A 12,400-nucleotide genomic window follows, 5' to 3' on the forward strand; every position below is an offset into this window, starting at 1 on the left:
CTATAGCCCCCCTACGTGATCCCTCCTGTGGGCCCGGGGCTGCCTGTGTGTGTTCGCTCATCCGAGCCCCACTGACACCTGTCTGTCTCTCCAGACGACCTCTTCCTCTGCTCCTGCCTTGGCACTGTCTTACCTACCACTGGCCCCCGAACTCCTGGGGGTGCCATCCACCATGGGGGGTGATGGACGAGCATATTATCTCCATTGTGTGACAGTTTCACGGGTGCAAACATGCATCCAAGCTCACCAGCTGCATCTTTACATATATGTGGTTGGTCGTATGCCAATCATATCTCAGTAAAGCTGTTAAAACACTAAGTCAAATGCAGACTTTTCTGGGCCCAGCCTGGGCAGAGGGCTGGGTTACAGAGAAGAATGGAAAGAGCTTCCTGCTCTCCAGGAGTGCCATCGGGGAGGTGGATGTGCGTGCCAAGCGCCCCAGGAGAGCCTCCACTGTGAGCGGGGCCTCACGCGGTGGATAGGCCCTCAAGGAAGGCAACTGTGTTTCTGTGGAAAGAAGAGGAAATTTAGTTTCTTTGCTCCTGCCCCGCTTACTGGCTGGGGTGGCAGCTAGCAACGGGTCTGCCTTCTAAACTCACCACCTCCTCCATGGGCTCGGGAGCAAGGTGGGATGAGCTCACGTGTCAAATTGCTTCGTGCTGTGCCTGACCAGCGCTCAATATACATGCTGTTCAAGGCAACAACAACAAAAAGAAGAAGAAGAAGAAGGAGAAGAAAAGAAAAAAAGTTGGCCTGGCTGGGAGAGAGCCTTCCATCACCCGTGGAGGTGCTCAGCAGAGGCTTGCCTTGGAGGGAGTGATTGGCGGTGGCTTGGCCAGGACCCTGGACAGCTCCAAGAATTGCTCCTTTGGAGGGGGCCTTTGAGTCCTTCATCCAGTGCTTTTTCTGCACCAGGCCCATGGTGGCTCAGGTCCCTCCCATGCAGCCCCCAGATCCCACGGGATGGGGGAGGGGGGACTTCCCCACTCAGCCTGTGTGGGCAGGGGTCCTGAGTCAGGCCTCCCCCTGGGCACATGTGTGCCCCTTGGGAGCTGGGCTTATCTCTGCCGCCTTTCTGCAGTCTCCCTGGGAGACTCCACAGCGCAGCTTGTGGGAATGGTTGGCAAGGGTGGGGCGGGTGGCTTCTGGTGTGGGAAGAGAAGGTCAGCACGATTCGAGAAGAGCTTACTCCTATGTGGCATGACTGAGAGCCTCAGCTGAGCAGGGGACTGGGCACCCCCGGATGCCATTGCCAGAGGGGAGCCAAGGGTCAGCCCTTTGGGGTGTTAGCTCCAAAGTTGGGGGAGATGCCCAGGCTCAGAGGGAACCAGTGATAGTTGAGGCCAGGACCCATTTGTTCATCCAGCTGGTCTTTACTGTGAAGCGGGGGAAGAAAGTGCTATGCAGGGAGTACAGACAGCACTCCCAGTCTGGGTCCCCGTGGCTCTGCCATTGCTAACTGTGGCCCTTGTGACCCCAAATGGCCTATGGTATCCATCTCCCATGAGTGACTTGTGTCCCCCCAAATTCATGTCCATCCAGAACCTTAGACTGTGACCTTATTTAGAAGCAGGGTCTTTGCAGATGTAATTAGTTCGGGACCTTGAGATGAGATCATCTTGGATTGAGAGTGGGCCCTAAATCTAATGACTGTTGTCCCTGTAGGAAGAGGAGAAGACAGAGACAAGGTGAAGGTCATGTGACAGTGGAGGCAGAGAGAGCAGAGTGATGTGGCCACAAGCCTAAGAATGCCTGCGGCCCCTGGACTGGAGGAGGCAAGGCAGGGTTCTCCCCTAGAGCCTCCAGAGGGAGCTTCTGGGATGGACGTGCTGGCTTTCTTAGGCAAGGAGTCTGAGGACAACTCAGGCTCAGGTCACCCGAATGGGCAGAGGCTTCTGTGCAGCCCTACAGAGGCCGATAGGACCCTCCCCACCCCTGCTCCCTGTCCCCCGTCTCTTCTCCACCGTTGGCCCCCCAGCAGGCTGGGCACCCCACCTCGGCCCTCGGACACTCCATGTGGCCCTAGCTTCTCTGACCTGCACGTCCCCTTCTCACCGAACCACCCCGAATCCCAGATGTGTTTGTTTCCTGGGGCCGCCATAATAAAGCACCACAAACCGGGGGGCTTAAAGCCACAGAAATGTGCTCTCTCAGTTCTGGAAGCCAGAAGTCCAAAATCAAGGTGTCGGCAGGGTTGTGCTCCTACTGAAGGCTCTAGGGGAGGATCCTGCCTTGCCTCTTCCAGCCTCTGGGGGCTGCCGGGGCTCCTTGGCTTACAGCTGCATCCCTCCCATCTGTGCTTCTATCTTCACTTCTTAGAAGGACATGGTAGGACATGGATTGGATGTAGGACCATAGATTGGATGTAGAATTTTGGAAACTGACACCAGAGAGAAGTGACTCGTCCAGGATGAAAGGGAGCTGGTCACAGAGTTGGGACTAGAATGCATGTCTTTGCTCGATAAATAATTGGGTACCAGCCTTGTGCCAAGGTGTTCTCATGCTGTGGGCTGAGCAGGCGCCCCAGAGTCAAACAGATCTCGAGTTCAGGCCCGGCTCCGCCACCTGGAAACTGTGTGCCTCAAACAAGTCACTCCAGCTCTCTCAGCCCCTGCCTTCCCATCTGCAAACTGGGGACAGGAGCATACTGCACCTTTCTCAAGGGGTTGTTGCAATCACGAAAGGAGAAAGTACATGGAAAGAAAGCACTCGCCACAACCGTAACAAACGAAACTACCGCGAGAGGCAGGAGCTCACAAAGTGTCTGGGGCACGGTTGCTGCTTTCATTACAGAATCTGGGCCATACTCCAAGGGCTCCTTTAAAGAGTGAGGGATGGCGCATCCCCGCGGACCCCATATGTGCCCTCCACCAGAGTCTTTCCTATTTTTTTTCTGAAGGGGACTCAGCTGCTCTGGGCCATGGAGATATAGCACATCTTTGTGCCCTAGGAGTGAGTCCGTGCTCTTGGGAGTGCCTGTGTGTGTGTGTGTGTGTGTGTGCACGCGCGCTCGCGAGCACGCGCGTGCACGCATGGGTGTGTACACAGGAGTGTGTGTGTGTTTGTGTGCACATGCACATGCACACACCTGCTGTTCAGGAAGCTGACCAAAGATGGCCTCGGCGATGGCGTCATGTCACCATGGAAACAGATGCCAGGCTTAAAGTCACCAGGACCTTGACCACGAGGCTTTCTGCATAAGCAGAAACCTGAGCTTTTGGACACTGGGAAGAACATTTGTGGCAGAGAGACACGCAGAGGTGACCCAGGCATTGTCCCACTCAGGCGGTGCCGCCGCCGAGGCCCCTTCCCACACCCTGTGTTCGAGCTCTCTGAAACCCTAGTGAGTACAGACGCAGCGTTGGTTTCTGTTTGTTTGTTTTATACCAGCCTGATTGAGATGGAAGTGGCACACCACTCAATTTACATATTTAAAGTGTACAGTTTAGGGGTTTTTAGCAAATTCATAGAGTTGTCAAACCATCATCACGATTTTAGAGCATTGTCATCACCCCAAAGAAGAAGTCACTCTCCGTCCCCCCACCCCATCCCCAGGCAACCAGTAATCTGCTTTCTGTCTGTATGGATTTGCCTGTTCTAGAAATTTCTTATCAGTGGGTTTGTACGCTATGTGGCCTTTTGGGTCAAGCTTCTTACACGTTGTTTTCAGGGCTCATCCACGTTGTGGCAGGTGGCAGCACCTCCTTCCTTCTTATGGCTGAATCATAGTCCATTGTGTGTATATAATTTGTTTATCCATTCTTCAGATCACGGACATTTGGGTTATTTCAACCGTCTGGCTCTCGTGAATAATGCCACTGTGAACATTCGTGTACAAGTTTCTGTGTGGACATATTTTCCTTTTCCTGGATGTATACCTAGCGCTGGAATTGCTGGGTCATATGGCAATTCTATGCTGAGCTTTTCTGAAGAACTGCCGAACTATTTTCCACAGCGGCTGTACTGTTTTACATTCCCATGAGCAGTACGGGGGCGGAGGGGGCAGTTTCTCCACATCCTCACCAACACTTGGTATTGTCTGTCTTTTTAGCCATCCTACTGGGTCAGGATTGGTATCTCGTTGTAGTTTTGATTTGCATCTCCCTAATGATTAGTGATGGTGAGCATCTTTTCATGTGCTTGTTGACAATTTATATACTTCTTTGGAGAAATGTCTATTCAAGTTCTTTGGCATTTTTAAATTGGGTGCTTCTTTGTTGTTGAGTTGTAATAGTTCTTTAATATTTTAGATACATTATTATCAGATACATTATTTACAAGAATTTTATCCCATTCTGTGGGCTCTCCTTTTACTCCCTCCATAATGTCCTTTGATGCACAAAAGTTTAAAAATTTTTATAAAGTCCAATTTATCTGTTTTTTGTTTGGTTGCTTATATGTTGGGTACCATATTTTAAAAACCATTGTCACATCCAAGGTCATGAAGATTTACTCCTATGTTTTCTTCTAAGAGTTGTATAGTTTAAACTCTTACATTTGGGTCTTTGATCCATTTTGAGCCAGTCCTTTTTTATTTTTTAAGAATTTATTTATTTGGGCGCCTGGGTGGCTCAGTTGGTTAAGCGACTGCCTTCGGCTCAGGTCATGATCCTGGAGTCCCGGGATCGAGTCCCACATCGGGCTTCCTGCTCGGCAGGGAGTCTGCTTCTCCCTCTGACCCTCTTCCCTTCGTGCTTTCTATCTCTCATTCTCTCTCTCTCTCAAATAAATAAATAAAATCTTTAAAAAAAAAAAAAAAAGAATTTATTTATTTGACAGATACAGCGAGAGCGGGAACACAAGCAGGGGGAGTGGGAGAAGGAGAAACAGGCCTCCCACCGAGCAGGGAGCCTGACGCGGGGCTTGATCCCAGAATCCTGGGATCATGACCTGAGTCAAAGGCAGATGCTTAACGACTAAGCCACCCAGGTGCCCCTGAGTCAGTCCTTATATGTGATGTGAGGTAGGAATCCAACTTCACTGTTTTGCATGTGGATATGCAAATTGTCCCAGCAGTATACTGGGACGTGCTGAAAAGACTTCTTTCCCTCATTGAATGATCTCAGCACTCTGGTTGAAAATCAGTGCATATAGTACATAGATATATGGGTTTATTTCTGGACTCTCGACCCTTTTCTTTGGACCTATCCTATGCCAATACTACATTGTTTTGGTTACTGTAGTTTTGCAGCGAGATTTTATGTAGGAAAGTGTAAATGCTCCAACTATGCTTTGTTTTGTTTTGTTTTCAAGATTGTTTTGGCTCTTTGAGATCCTTCACTGATCCTTCCTGATTTTAGGATCAGTTTTTCCATTTCTACCAAAAAGGCCACTGGGAATTTTGACAGGGATTGCATTGGATCTGTAGATTGCTTTGGGGAATATTGACGTCTTAACAATGTTAAATCTTCCAATGCACGAACATGGATGTCTTTCCATTTATTTAGATCTTTATTTTCTTTTGGCAGTGTTTTTAGTTTTAGCGTGTAAGTGTTTCACAACCTTGTTAAATTTACCCAAGGTATTTTATTCTTTTGAACGCTCTTGTCAATGGAAATGGTTCCTTAATTTCCTTTCTGCATTGGTTATTTCTGTGTGTGGATTTTGCATCCTGCAACTTTGCTGATCTCATTTATTATGTCTAACAGGTTTGGGGGATTCTTTAGGATTTTCCATATATGGGATTTTGTCATTGGCAGATTGAAATTGCTTTACTTGTTCTTTTCCAATTTGAGTGCCTCTGATCATTTCTTTTTCTTGACTAAATTCTTGGGCTAGACCCTGCAGTACAGTGTTGAATAGAAGGAAGAGAGCGGGCATCCTCGTCTGGTTTCTTTTTTTCTTTTCTTTTTTTTTTAAAAGATTTTATTTATTTGAGAGAGAGAGAATGAGAGATAGAGAGCACGAGAGGGAAGAGGGTCAGAGGGAGAAGCAGACTCCCCGCTGAGCAGGGAGCCCGATGTGGGACTCGATCCAGGACTCCAGGATCATGACCTGAGCCAAAGGCAGTCGCTTAACCAACTGAGCCACCCAGGCGCCCCTCGTCTGGTTTCTGATCTTGAGAACACTGTCAGTCCTGGGACCGACGGGAGTCAAATGGGGGACTGTGCACTTGCAGTGCTGGAGCTCGGAGGGAAATCAAGTCCTGCTCAGTCTCCTGTAGGAGTGCTGGGAGGGGGGGTGGAGTCTGGGTCTGGATCTGGGGGTCCAGAAGTGACACAGGAAAAGCCAGCCTGGTTGGCCAAAGCCCTTCCTCCTCTCAGCGCCCCTGGGCCTGGTCTCCTCGGCCCCCTTCCCTTCTGCAGAGTGCTCTGGCCCCAACCCATCGCAAGCACTTTTGTCCCCGCAGAAGAAGAGCCGGAACGAGACATATGGCGAGGGCAGCGGCGTGGAGATCTTGGAGAACCGGCCATACACAGATGGCCCTGGCGGCTCTGGGCAGTACACACACAAGGTGTACCACGTGGGCATGCACATCCCCAGCTGGTTCCGCTCCATCCTGCCCAAGGCAGCCCTGAGGGTGGTTGAGGAGTCTTGGAACGCCTACCCCTACACCCGAACCAGGTGGGCCTTTCCCCACACCCCAAGCTGTTGGGCAGGGAAGGAACCCTGGGGGTGGCCCCCTAGGCAGGCTCACCCTCCACACTCCAAGGAGCCCAGGCTCCTGGGGAGCTGAGCCTCTGTTCCAGGAGCCTCTGTCCTCAGGGATCAGGCAGAAGAGGGGAGGGTCAACACCTAGATACCTCTCCACCTGCCCCAGGGAGGCCGGGAAGGCACGAGGTAAGCGAGGGTCACCTGACACCTCTTTGCCCTCTGGGAAGGCTCAGGGAATACAAACCCCTGTTAATAATCACCTGACAATGGGGGACCATTAACCAACCATCTGGGAAGAAACATGAACCAAGGATAGACCAGATGGCCCAGAGATTCCCTCCAACCCTGAGACCTTCAGTACCTGTGACATTGTTTTATTATATTCCACTTTGAACGGGGCTTTCTTTGGATTCCCAAAGAAAGGAGGCTCCTCACTCCATGCCCCCACCCTCACCTGTCCAGGGTAGCTGAGCAGAACAGACAGGGGGCTGCTCCCAGCTGGCCACCCACAGCTGTATAGGTGGGGGTCCCCATGAGACACCCCCCACTGGGTGAGGACCTGGGGCTTGTCAGAGGATCTGCTGAGGTTATTTCTCTTCCCAGAGGCACTTTCCTCCTCTGAGCTCATCTCCAACCAAGAGAGAGGGGCTGTTGCCTTGTTGCAAGACCTGGTGGCTCGGGGGTGGGGGGTTTGGGACGTGACATGTCACAGAGTGCTAGTCTGGATTCATGCCACATGCTTGTGGTGTGTCTGTGTGTGCCTATGTCCCTACCGTGCCTTACACATGTGGACGATGGCCACAGGGTCTCTGGCAGCTTCCTATAATGTCTCCCTCTTCCCCCTAATCACATGCCCCCCCACCCCACAGCCTGGCCTCGGCAGTTCTCGGGACAAGGGGAAGGTTCCCGAGGTGGACAGGACAGGCGAATCTCGGCCACCACTCCAGCCCTTTCTCCCTTTCCTGCCCAGTGGGGTCCAGCAGGCCCTGACCCAGCCATCCCACAGCCACCCCTGCAAGCCACCGGTCCTGACGTGTGCTTCCCTTCCACACACAGGTTCACTTGCCCCTTTGTGGAGAAATTCTCCATTGACATCGAAACCTTTTATAAAACGGATGCTGGAGAAAACCCGAACGTGTTCAGCTTGTCTCCTGTGGAGAAGAACCAGCTGACAATCGGTAACCACCACCGCAGCCCCCCCCACCCCGGGCAGGGCCAGGGCCCCATAGGGCCACTTCCCGGCTCTTCCTGCCTGCGTGACCCCTTGGTTCTGCCCCTGGTCTCTGGGCCTGGCAGGCTCCAGACTGGGTCCTGTCCTGGGTGGGGAGGTCAGAGTCCAAGCAAGTGTTGGGCACTGGGGGAGGCAGGACCAGCCTCCTTGGCCCCATGTTCCTGATGTGCACACCGACACTAGGTGCCTTCCCCACTCAAGCCCCTTCCCTCCATCCCTTCAAGGCGTCCTCCTCCCCGGGGTGGAGATGTGTGCTCAGGGGTGTGGGGGCGGTGGGGGGACCTCAGGCTGACTGCCGAACCTAAGTGCAGTGGGCTTGGGGGGGCTGTGTCCCCTTGATGGTAGGTGGTCTCTGCTCCACTGCCCTCCAGCTCACTCTGTCATGAGGAGACAGCCCCGTGTGTTCCATCTTTTTTAAGAGAGGCCAGAAATCAGGATTTGCATGTGAAATTGTCCAGTTCCTAAATAAACGTATGCTGGCCACACAGACCACATCCGTGGGCCCCCTGCAGCCCAGCAGCCCCTGGTCTGCAACCTATGGGTTCCAGGCCCTATAGTGTGAGCCGCCGTGGGGGCGCTGCCGGCAGGTGCGCGACCCGCGTTGGACAGGTGGCTGCCAGGGCCCCGGGATCACGCTCTCAGGCAGCCTCTGATGGGCAGGAAGGGCTTTTCCCTGGGCGCCCTCACCCGGCCCCCTCCCTCCTGCTGGAGTTTTCAGGCCCCACCGGGTTTCGAGAGCTACGTTAGTCAGCCCAGGCTGCCGCAACCAAGGACCACAGACTGGGGACTTAAACACAGATGCTCATGGTCTCACGGTCTGGAGGCCAGAAGTGGGGGCAAGGTGTCAGCGGGGTTGTCTCCCGGGGTCACTGAGGGAGAATCTGTTCCGGGCCCTGCCCCTACCTTCCAGTGGCCGCTGCTGATCTCTGGCATTCCTTGGCTTGGAAACACATCACCCCAGTCTCTCCCTCATCTTCACGTGGCGTTCTCCCTATGTGCACTGGTCTGTGTCTGAATTTCCCCTTTTTGTAAGCGTATTAGTCATCGTGGGGTAGGGCCTCCTACCCTAATGACCTCATTTTAATTTGATTACGTCTTTAAAGGCCTTATCTCCAAATGAGGTCAGATTCTGAGGAACTTGGGGCTCAGGACTCCAACATATGAACGGGGGGTGGGGCGGGGGGTACACATTCTACCCACAACAGGAGGGACGGACCCAGCGTGATACAGGCCTGCCCTCCACCAGCTCAGGTCTGGCCAGCCTCAGACACGGCCCGAGCCCCATGGGCTCCCTCCAGAGTTCACCTGCCGTGGCTCCTAAGTCTCTGTAATATGACTCATTCCCACCCTAGCCCGCCCCTTGGCCTTTGCCTGCCCACACAGGCCGCGCATGTGGCCTGCTCCAGGAAGGATCTCTGTCCCCCCCCTTGAATGCCACTGCCCTTGGGCCACTCCTGACCCCTTGCTGGTTTCAATGGAGCCCATGGCTGTGTTTGCAAACCACAGCATGGATTCAGTGCAGGCCAGCAAGCAGGGAGACGAGACAGCCAGAGCCTGGCCAGGGCCTGGCCCCCCTGCCCCCTGTGCCATCATCCCCACACATCTGGGAAAGGGGCTCTCTGAGCCACAAACTCTGTCCTGGGATTTATGTACCCCAAGTGTGTACCCAGCCCTGTGTCACACATGCATGCCTTGGGAGGGGCACAGCAGGAGGAAGAAGCATGTGACAGGTGGCATGGCCCAGGTCCTCCCCAGAGCTGCTGCTATTTCTCTCGGCCCCCCACCCCACACCCAGCCAGGTCCCACCAGCCCCCAGTGCTCTATGGCCTCCACTACCCACTCTCAGGACCGGCTCAGGTCCGACACCTCCTGCCGGTCTCCTCCCTTCTGATCGAAGAGGGGCTCCTAGCAGGCCAGCCTGCCTTAAAGCCACTGTGTAAATATAAGTAGAATATGGGACCACTTCCCCCGCAGGGTGCCGCTGGGCGCCCCGCCTGGTGAGAAGAGGGTGCATCGCCATCCCCTCCCCCCTACAGACACTCTGGTGGCTCCCCAAACTGTCCCATCCGTGCTGCGGGGCCTTCTTGGCTTCACTGGTCTGCTCCTGTAGCTGAAACTTTTTCTGGGAAGCTCTTCCCAGCTTTCTGTTCGCTGCCGCCCCGCCGCCACAGCCCTCCGATCCCACATCCCCTGTGGAAATTCAGCTCTTCACCTGATTAACTGCTTAGAGTCACGGGAAGACACAGGCCCTGAGGTCGGGAGAGCTCAAGGTCAGAGTGGCCCAGAGCAGCATCCCCAGTCCCACGTCCAGCCCTACGGCATATGAGGCCCAGAGGCCTGTGAGGGCTTGCGGGTGGCAGGGACACGGGGAGGACACTGAACGGGGAGGGATGGGGTGGAGGTGGGGCAGAAGTGGCCACTGGCAGGCTCTCCCCACAGACTTCATCGACATTGTCAAGGACCCCGTGCCCCCCAACGAGTATAAGACAGAAGAGGACCCCAAGCTATTCCGCTCGATCAAGACGCAGCGGGGGCCCCTGTCTGACAACTGGATCGAGGAGTACAAACAGCAGGTTTTCCCCATCATGTGTGCCTACAAGCTCTGCAAGGTGGAGTTTCGCTACTGGGGCATGCAGTCCAAGATCGAGAGGTTCATCCATGACACCGGTGAGCTCGCCCGTGCCCGCCGCCTCCCTCTTCATCTAGCTGTGATTCGACGTTTCCCTCTTATTCCCGAAAGACGACCCAAAGCCCGTGTGCAGCTTCCCGCGGGGTGTATCTTGACCACTTGCCAAGCGCCTAGAGGTGACAGGCAGTGTATGTTGGTTGTCTGCTTAAGAAGCCCCAAAGCACGTCCCCAGACACTCTGACTGGCTTGTGTTTGTAGCTTATAGTGCCGACCCCCTGAGGGAGAGCAGCCCCAGGAGACAGCCTCCCTGCTGCTTACCTGCACCAGGCCCTGACCCCAGCTCCGCCTCCCCCGTGGGCTGGACGTCGCAGGGGCAGAGGGTCTTGGACACCATGACGCCCTCACACCAATGGGCCCAACCTGGGGTTCCTCTCTCCCCTAGCACCCTCAGCTCCCTACTTGCCCCCCAGGTCGTGGCATGAGGTCAGTGCCAAGGGCCTGGCCCAGCCCCAGGCTCATGATCCAGGAGTGGCATCCAGGCGGATATCTTTTGACTCCAAGAATCAGGGTTTGGGTTTAACTGTGAACAGAGCCACACTGTTGATAGTGTGTGTCGCGTGTGTCCTATCAGCTCACAGTGACCGATGAGGATAGCCATGTCACCCCCGCTTGCAGAGGAGGAAGCAGAGACCCCAGGTCTCCCGTCCCAGCTGCCTGAGATCTGAGCTGACATTCTTGCAGCAACAGGCAGGGGCGTCTCAGCAGACGGCCTCTTCAGTGTGGGACCCAAGGGTGGCATGCCTGAGGCCATGGCCCAGGACTTGGGACACAGAGACAGTCTTGGCTGAAGGAGGGCACAGAAGGTCAAGGGATTTAGGAAGGATTGCAGGGGAGGCAGAGTGGCCTAAGCCAGGAAGAAGTGTCACCGGAGACCAGCCCGAGGACATGACATGGCCTGACCACTTGGAAAGCCACTCCACTTTCTCTAGGAAAGTGGAAGATGCATGCCCCGACACCCAGTGACATCCCTCCCGGGTTTGCCCCCCAGAGAAATTCTTGTACACATTCCAGAGTGTTCAGAGCAGCAGATTTGTAAAAGCTAAGTGGACAAACAATGAAAGTGAGCCAAAGACCCAATGGCAAAAGAAGGAATAAACAAAACGGCATTGCAAACAAATAAATACCAGACAGCAACAAACCTGAAGCTCACCCAAAAAAAAAACCCCCACAAATGGCAGGAAAAGACATGCAGCATGACACAGACAATGTAAATGTCAGCAACATGCACACCAGCCTAACGTGTCAGGTAGGAAAACACATCTGTGGGCTGCAAAAGGAGAGGAAAGTAAATGAGGCTGGAGCGCGCGGGAGGAGAGGGTGTCCAGGATGACCATCCCAGGGCTCCCTGCTTCTGGTCGCGTCTGCTCCCTCACTGGGCGGTGTGAGTAGGGATGGTGCTCTATTCTTGATGTTTTCTTAGTGAGCTGTATCGAGGCCTAACTTTGCATACCGTACACTTCCCGCCTTGTAAGAGGACAGTTCTATAAGTGGCAGTGTATTCAGAGTCGTGCACACGGTTCTAGAACATTCCATCACCCCAGTCTTTTGTTCATGTTCACAGTCACCCCCACGCCCACCCCCAGCCCAAGGCAACCCCCCTCTGCCTTCTGTCTCTAAAGGTCTTTTATTATCCTTTATACCTTGAAAGCGATCTCATTTTCATCATTTGACTTGCATGTTATATTCTTCTAGTCTTACTTTGTCTTATTTTGTATCTTATTTTATATGTATATACGTTCTATTTGTGAAAAAGGACCAACCCACTTTGAACGGAAACTTGATTTCCATGTGGAAATTTGACAGCAAAAGTGTACTAGACACTGAGGCAGGAGACGGTGGGAGAGTCCTCCTCCAGCTCTCCCTGGGGCAGGAATTCCCCCCAAAGT

General features: G+C 53.8%; 1 protein-coding gene across 1 annotated transcript in view; it reads left to right on the forward strand.

Annotated features, from left to right (window-relative positions):
• PITPNM2 (phosphatidylinositol transfer protein membrane associated 2) overlaps nucleotides 1-12,400 on the forward strand; it is a 111,912-nt gene that overhangs the window by 80,772 nt on the left and 18,740 nt on the right. Inside the window, 3 exon segments of the mRNA XM_027576740.2 lie at nucleotides 6,350-6,564; nucleotides 7,651-7,772; nucleotides 10,265-10,492. Coding sequence (XP_027432541.1) covers nucleotides 6,350-6,564; nucleotides 7,651-7,772; nucleotides 10,265-10,492 — 565 coding nt within the window.

The sequence above is a fragment of the Zalophus californianus genome, chromosome 14 (assembly GCF_009762305.2).
Source record: "Zalophus californianus isolate mZalCal1 chromosome 14, mZalCal1.pri.v2, whole genome shotgun sequence".
NCBI classification, from domain to species: domain Eukaryota; kingdom Metazoa; phylum Chordata; class Mammalia; order Carnivora; family Otariidae; genus Zalophus; species Zalophus californianus.